This window comes from Otolemur garnettii, unplaced genomic scaffold, assembly GCF_000181295.1.
Source record: "Otolemur garnettii isolate 467f Iridium unplaced genomic scaffold, OtoGar3 scaffold00179, whole genome shotgun sequence".
Taxonomy (NCBI): Eukaryota; Metazoa; Chordata; class Mammalia; order Primates; family Galagidae; genus Otolemur; species Otolemur garnettii.
The window spans coordinates 1,084,214-1,092,547 of NW_003852574.1; the positions used below are offsets into that span (position 1 = coordinate 1,084,214).

Genomic DNA, 8,334 nt, shown 5'->3' on the forward strand with positions numbered 1-8,334 from the left:
AAAAAAAAAAAATAGAAAATTTAGCCAGGCGTTGTGCCAGGCATCTTGTAGTCCCAGCTACTTGGGAGGCTGAAGAAAAAGGATTGTTTGAGCCCAAGAGTTTGAAGTTGCCTTAAACTATGATGCCTTGACACTCTATCCAGGGTGACAAAGTGAGACACTATCTCAAAGGAAAAAAAAAAAAAGAAGTGAACTAATTCTGAATGCCAGCTAATTGTTCTTATGCAGTTAGAGTATTAGTAAGTCTTCAGCCTTTCTCAACAGTTAAACATTCATTATTATATGAAGTATATACTATTTGATATCAAAACTGCTACCATACCAAACTAATAACAGCTAGTAAGTTTGGGGTTTTTTTGGTTTTTTTTGGAGACAGAATCTCAACTATGTTGTCAACTTGGTAGAGTGCTATGGTGTCACAGCTCACAGCAACCTCAAACTCTTGGCCTCCTCAAACCTCATCCTCCCAAGTAGCTGGGACCATAAGTGCCCACCACAACACCCAGCTACTTTTTGGTTGCAGTTATCATTATCGTTCGGCAGGCCCAGGCTGGGTTCAAACCTACCAGCTCCAGTGTATGTGGCTGGTGCCCTGGCCACTGAGCTACAGGCTCTGAGCCACAGCTAATAGTTTTTGAGTCTTTCCAATAGCACACAATTTTATAATGTGAACTGGCAGTTAGTCCTTCTGAGTAGGACTAACTCACTCTGCTGCCCTTGGTAGAGTACGCTGGTATCACAGCTCACAACAACCTCAAACTCCTAGGCTCAAGCAATTCTCTTGCCTCAGCCTTCCAAAAAGCTGAGATTACAGGCATCTACAACGCCTGGCTATTTTTAGAGACAGGGTCCACTTTTGCTCAGGCAGATCTCAAACTCCTGACCTCAAGTGATCCACCCATCCTGGCTTCCCAGAGTATCTATTTCTAATTTAAGCAGTGTGGACTTATTATCCTAATTTCACTGGATATGCAATATATTTTTTATTTTCTTTTTTAAATTGTGGTAAAATATACTTACATAAAACATACCACTTAACCTCTTTTGGGTTTTGTTAGTTTTTTTGGGGTTTTTGTTTTTTGTTTTTTTGAGATAGTGTCTCACTATGTTGCCCTTGGTAGAGTGCCTTGGGATCACAGCTCACAGCAACCTCAAACTCTTAGGCTTAAGCAATTCTCTTCCCTCAGCCTCCCAAGTAGCTGGGACTACAGGTGCCTGCCACAACAACTGGCTATTTTTTGTTATAGTTGTCAATGTTGTTTAGTTGGCCTGGGCCAGGTTTGAACCCTGCCACCCTTGGTGTGTGTGGCTGGTGCCAAGCCTAGGTTTTGTTTTTTTGTTAATTTGTTTTGAAACAGGGTCTTACTCTCTTACAAGGGCTCTCATCACTACTCAATACAACATCAAACTCCTAGGCTTAAGCAATCTTCTTGCCTCACTCTTCTGATAGTTGGGACTAGAGTCACACATCACCCTGCCAGACTGATTTCCCCAATTTTTTTGAGATCTTCCTATGTTGCTCAGATCTTGCTACGTTGCTGATCTCGAACTCCTGGCCTCAAGCAATCCTTCTGCCTCAGTCTTCCAAAGTGCCATCCCACCCAGCTCATTTTAACCATTTTAAAATGTACAATCTGTGCTTGTTTCAGCAGCACATATACTAAAATTGGAACAATTCCGAGGAGATTAGCATGGACCCTTAACAAGGATGAAACATAAATTCATGAAGTATTCCTTATTTTTATATGAAACAAGTAGATGAGCAAATACACACCCACACAAAAAACACAATTAAACTCATGTTGGAGCTGGGTGCAGTGGCTCACACCAGTAATCCTAGCACTCTGGGAGGCCGAGGCAAGTGAGGCCTGAGCTCACAGGTTTGCGATCAGCCTGAGCCAGAGCAAGACTTTGTCTCTAAAAGAAGTAGCCAACACCTAGAGAATACTTTGTAAATATTTTTTAAATTTTTGTAATGAATACAGTAGAACCTCTGCAAGTTGACCACCCAAGAGACTGTAACAAACTGGTCAACATACAAAGGTGGCCAACATAAAGAAAATGGCTTACTATACTGACACATAAGTGTGGTATATGTCTAGTATATGAAAATTAGGTCACCAGAGTGGCACCTGTGGCTCAAGGACTATGGCACCGGCCCCACATACTGGAGGTGGCAGGTTCAAACCTGGCCCTGGCCAAAAACTGCAAAAAAAAAAAAAGAAAGAAAGAAAGAAAATTAGGTCACCTTCATTAGGAGGGGGCCTAAGTAGGGAGATGATCAACTGTATTTTCTAAATAAAGGTACATTTTAGCTACAATTTCCCATTTCCCCTATTATCGTGACTTTAGGGGAGACTTCCAGATACCATGTAGAAATCCATCTTCTATTTATTTCTATAATTATATGTGGCACAGCAACTTGACACATAAAAAATATTTAAATACCAAAAATACATAACATAGGGTTACAATGATTTCAAGTCAACTTAATTTTGAAAAAGATACCAAAAATAGGCTTGGCGCCTATAGCTCAACCAGCTAAGGCGCCAGCCATGTACACCTAAGGTGGCGGGTTCGAATCCCCAGCCTGGACCCGCCAAACAACGACGGCTGCAACCAAAAAATAGCCGGGCGTTGTGGCAGGCGCCTGTGGTCCCAGCTACTTGGGAGGCGGAGGCAGGAGACTCGCTTGAGCCCAGGAGTTGGAGGTTGCTGTGAGCTGTAATGCCACGACACTCTACCCAGGGGGACAGCTTGAGGCTCTGTCTCAAAAAAAAAAAAAAAAAACAGAAAAAGATACCAAAAATAACAAAGAATGGGCTCGGCGCCTGTGGCTCAAGCAGCTAAGGCGCCAGCCACATACACCTAAGGTGGCGGGTTCGAATCCCCAGCCCGGGCCCACCAAACAACAATGATGGCTGCAACCAAAAAATGACCAGGCGTTGTGGCGGGCGCCTGTAGTCCCAGCTACTTGGGAGGCTGAGGCAGCAGACTCCCTTGAGCCCAGGAGTTGGAGGTTGTTGTGAGCATGATGCCATGGCACTCTACCCAGGGGGATGGCTTGAGGCTCTGTCTCAAAAAAAAACAAAAAAACAAAAAAACAAAGAATGAAGACAATACTAAAATTTGTAAACTCTGTTTTACTTACCTAGGACTACTTTCTTTCTTTCCTTCTTTTTTTTTGGCGATAGAGTCTCTCTATGTCACCCTCAGTATACTGCCATTGCGTTCAAGCTTACAGCAACCCCCAACTGTTGGACTTAAGTGATTCTCTTGCCTAAGCCTCCCAAGTAGCTGGGACTATAGGCGTCCGCCACGAAGCCCAGCTATTTTTTTGTTTTAGTTGTCGTTGGTTAGCATGCCCGGGCCAGGTTCAAACCAGCCAGCCCTAGTGTATATAGCCAGCTCCCTAACTACTGAGCTATGGGCATCAAGCCTCTGGGACTAATTTCTAAAATACTAATGTTTTGTGTAAATAAAAATTGTTGGGGGCTGGGCTCAGGGGCTCACACCTGTAATCCCAGCACTTGTAGATTGCCTGAGCTCACAGGTTCGAGACCAGTCTGAGCCAGAGCAAGACCTCGTCTCTAAAATAAATAGCTGGGGGTTGTGGTGGGTACCTGTAGTTCCAGCTACTTGGGAGGCTGAGGCAAGAGAATTGCTCAAGCCCAGGAGTCTGAGGTTGCTGTGAGCTATGACGCCACGTAACTCTAACAAGGGTGACTTAAAACCCTGTCTTAACAAAAAAAAACTCAATCAAGGATGAAATGACCTAAGATTTGCTTTAAAAACACTTCGGCATTTCTCCAATAAGGGTACAAATAAAAAAGAATAAGAAAGAAATACGTCATCGAAGAAAAAAGTATAAGTGAAACTTAAACAAATACCGACAACTGTTGAATATGGGTAATGACATGCATATAGACAGAGGTTCATCTCACCTTTTCTTTTGTTCATGCTGCAAAGATTTTCTCAATCTCTTCCTCCCCCCAAAATGAATTATTTCCAAACAAAATTACTGTCCCGGTAATTAAACAGAAGTATACAGGAACCAAACCTGGCGAAGAGTCTCAAAAGTAAAGGATCCCCTGACGGGGCCGACGTGGACACCACTAAGGCAGAAAGTGCGCAAGGATCCTTCAAGGCTACCTCTGACAAGTCACTCCGCTGAGCTCCAGGACTAGGAGAACCGTGGAGCACAATTTGGAAGTGGCGCCTGAAGGGTTCACGCCGGCAGCTTAAGGAAATCCAAAAAACTCCGCTAGACAGCTCCCTGGTCTCAATCCAGGGCCCTCTGCTTGGCCCTGGCGCGACGCCTGGTCCCCAGTATCCCTCCCTCTATAGACCTCTGGAGACACCGGGACCACTACTTCAGCCCCCACTGAGACCCTGGGGTGGGCGGGGCGGCCCGCTCGCCGCCTACCTTCCAGGTCCGATTCCTCCGACTCGCTGTCCGCGTCGGCGACCTGGTCCGGGCCGGACTCGTGTGTGTGGTAGCTCACAGAGGCGGCGGGCAGGACAGAGGCTTCGGCGCGGGCGTCGCGCAGACGGGTAAAGTAGTCTACAGCGAAGTCTACGAGGTCAGGCGGCTGTTGCCGCAGCACCTCCACGGTGTAGCCCTGCAGCAGCTCTGTGAGCCCTGGCGGGATCTGGATGTGGCTCATGCCGGCAGCAGCCGCAGGGACCGGTGGGTCTGGGCCGCCGGCGGCCACAGGCTCCGCGCTCCTTTACGCCGACCTCTCACTCGGCGGCCACGAAGTCTCCTCACACGCGGCCCTGGTGTGGCCTTCCTCCCGTTAAACCTCTATTTGGCCGGGTCCGCGTTCCAGGCCGCGCAACCCTACGCCACCACGGCCCGCCAGACGCCGCCACAGTGACTGGATCGCCGTCGCCGGCGCCGCCGCGGGGACCGACGGGCAGGCAAGCTGGACAGGCGGGGCAGGCACAGGGGTTGTGACGCAAGCGGCCGCGGGCGTGCGCGCCCCCGAGAGCGCAGGCCCCCAGTGCGCGTGCGTCGCTGGGCCTACAGCGTTTATGCTGAGGGCCTATAGGGTTCTTCTTGTCAGCTCGGATTGGAGAATTCTGGAATTAAGTAAGGAATGGGGTTGGGTGCAGTAGGTCACCCCTGTAATCCTTTTTGTTTGTTTTTTAAGACAGAGTCTCACTTTGTCACCTCGGTAGACACGTCAAAGCTCACAGCAACCTGGGCTTAAGCTATTCTCTTGCCTCAGCCTCTCTAGTAGCTGGGACTACAGGCAGGCGCCTGCCACATACGTAGCCTGCCCGGCTATTTTATTTTATTTTATTTTATTTATTTTGAGACAGAGCCTCAAGCTATTGCCCTGGGTAGAGTGCTGTGGCATCAAAGCTCACAGCAACCTCCAACTCCTGGGCTCAGGCAATTCTCCTGCCTGCCTCCCAAGTAGCTGGGACTACAAGCGCCCGCCACAACGCCCAGCTATTTTTTTGGTTGCAGCCGTCATTGTTGTTTGGCGGCCTGGGCTAGATTCAAACTGGCCAGCTCAGGTGTATGTGGCTGGCGCGTTAGCCACTTGTGCCACAGGCACCGGAGCCTATTTATTTGTTTATTTGAGACAGGGTCTCACTTTGTCGCCTTGGATAGAGTGCCCTGGCGTCATACCGCACAGCAGCCTCCAACTCGGGCTCAAACAAGCCTCTTGCCTCAGTTTTTCTATTTTTAGTTGAGACCGGGGTCGGGGGGTGGAGGGAATGGTGTCTCACTCTTGTTCAGACTGTACTTGAACTCCTGAGCTCAAGCAATCAGCCTACTTCAGCCTCCCAGAGTACTAGGATTACAGGCGTGAGCCACCACACCAGGCAAGACCCACTGTTGTTGGGCTAAATAATATGAGTTCCATCTATGCTACTCTGCCTGTAGTAGTAAACATCTCAAAGAATTGGCCCCATTAAGTTCATGTCTGTGCAAGGCGTAGACTTCCTACAGGCCCTCACGCCTGTAATCCTAACACTCTGGGAGGCAGAAGCGGATGGATTGTTTGAGCTCATGAGTTTTCGGCCTGCCTGAGGAAGAGGGTCTCGCGTCTACTAAAAGTAGAAAAAACTAGGGGACATGGTGGTAGGCACCTGTGGTCCCAGCTACTGGGGAGACTGGGGCAGGAGGACTGAGCTCAGAAGTTTAAAATTTCTGTGAGGTATGATGACACCACTGCCTCTCTCCTAGGCAACAGAATGAGACTCTGTCTCAAAAAACGCAAATAAGCTTGGCGCCAGGCACATACACCTGAGCTGGCAGGTTTGAATCCAGCCCAGACCCAACAAACAACAATAATGGCTGCAACAACAACAACAACAAAAAATAGCTGGGCATTGTGGTGGGCGCCTGTGGTCCCAGCTACTGGGGAGGCAGAGGCAGGAGACTCACTTGAGCCCAGGAGTTGGAGGTTGCTGTGAGCTGTGATGCATGCTACTCTAATGAGGGTGACATAATGAGACTCTGTCTCAAAAAAATAAACAAGCAACAACAAAAAGTAAGGAATAGTCTACTCTGGAGCAGCTGATTAGTGCTTCTTGCCTGATCATGCGAGGCATCCTTAAACTACAGCCCGAGGGCCACATGCGGACTGCCTAGGACATTTATCCAGCCAGCCAGGTGTTTTTGCTACCGCTGCCTGTCCTGCTCAGCAGTTGACTTGTCCCAGGGCCCGCAGTTCGGCCCTCTGACGGTCTGAGGGACAGTGAACTGGCCCTCTGTTTAAAAAGTTTGGGGACCCCTGATGGAGACCTTTCATTTATTCTTTCAATACTTGCTAGGAGTTTCCCATTTTCCAGCACTTAACTGAGCACCAGGGACAAAGCCTGGAGATGCAGAAGGGCGTAAGGGGCACTTTAGGGGTGACATTCAAGTTGGCCTCAAGGTTTGAGCAGGACTTGATCAGAGGAAGATCTGGAGGAAATCAACAAAGCACAACAAAAGCAAAGGCCTAGTCAAGTCAAAACCATCCTGGCTGCCAGATGAAATGACCATAGGCCCCTCAGTAGTCTGGCAGGAGCTCTGTAAGATGTGAAATGGGGAAAGCCATGTAGGAAGTAAGAGTTTCAATGAGGGCAACACCTGTGGCTCAGTGGGTAGCCTACTGTGCCAGCCCCCTATACTGAGGGTGGTGGGTTCAAACCCGGCCCTGGCCAAACTGCAACAACAAAAAAAATAGCTGGGTATTGTGGTGAGTGCCTGTAGTCCCAGCTACTTGGGAGGCTGAGGCAAGAGAATCACCTAAACCCAGAAGTTGTGAGCTGTGTGACACCACAGCACTCTACCGAGGGCAACAAAGTAAGACTCTGTCTCTACAAAAAAAAGAAAAGAAAAAAAGAGGTTCAGTGAGATAGTAATTTGATTACCATAGGCAGAGAAATAAGCTTGCAAGAACTCACTCAGCCTAACATGTAGTGAGAAAAAAGGGAATAAAGCCCAGAACAAAAAGGACCTTTGTGCCTATTACTCCTCCTGAGTACTCTCAAGATCTGCACACTCCTTTGCCCACAGTCTACAGTAGGCCCTGACCCTGCATTGCTTGACAAAGCTGAATATACTACAAGGCACTGTTATCCTCTGCTCCTGAGGAAGGGGCACAGGTACACTACAGAGGCCAGGCTATTTACCAACTTGTTCCCCGCCTTCCGCCAGATTGAAAGGGAATAGAAAAAGGCAGAGACCTTCCAGTGATACCCATACCACACCCTAGGTGCTGACCAGTGGCACAGCAGGCATAGTGCCAACCCAAGCAAGAAGGGAGTAGCTGTAGGCTTGAAACCCTGAAAGGCATTTGGGATAGTTAAACACCACATGGTAATTATCCAGTATTAATTAAAATACTTACTAGCACCTCCCATACAGGCTTGGCACACACCTAGGAGCTCAGTGCTGCTAAGAACTGTGCTACGGAAAACTAAGCTGCTGGTAGCAGGAGCACCTCATTCCCACTAGAGGCCAGCCCAGGGTCTAAGGCTAGCTAGATCTGTGATTACAAATGGCATTGTCTCCCTGGACAATTCCCTAAGAGGAATCTTGAGCCATCAACTTTGTGGCAGGGAAGGGAACAGTGTCTAACTTGATCTCTTCTGGGTCCTTACTGCATACTCTTGGAGAAGGTTTACAAATTAAATAAAAGATAAATTTCAGCACAGCAAACAGAGCCAATGAAACTGCTCTCCTGACCTCATAGTCTCAACTAGAATGCTTTACTTCAAAGCTATGCTTCTAATCTCAGAATATAAAGACCTCACTACACATAGGCTGTGCGAAGCTGAAGTCAGTGTCCTCACCTCTTCTCTGCTCTTGGATAGGCTGAGCCA

At 48.1% G+C, this 8,334-nt stretch overlaps 1 protein-coding gene and 1 non-coding gene across 2 annotated transcripts in view; one reads left to right on the forward strand and one right to left on the reverse strand.

Annotated features, from left to right (window-relative positions):
• PRKAR2A (protein kinase cAMP-dependent type II regulatory subunit alpha) overlaps positions 1–4,893 on the reverse strand; it is a 104,182-nt gene extending 99,289 nt beyond the window's left edge. Inside the window, 1 exon segment of the mRNA XM_023519516.1 lies at positions 4,427–4,893. Coding sequence (XP_023375284.1) covers positions 4,427–4,667 — 241 coding nt within the window. The 5' untranslated portion in view covers positions 4,668–4,893.
• Positions 1,637–1,743, forward strand: LOC111728703. Its single transcript, XR_002775919.1, has one exon. It is a non-coding gene; the product is annotated as a U6 spliceosomal RNA (small nuclear RNA).
• Positions 4,894–8,334: the final 3,441 nt, after the last annotated feature.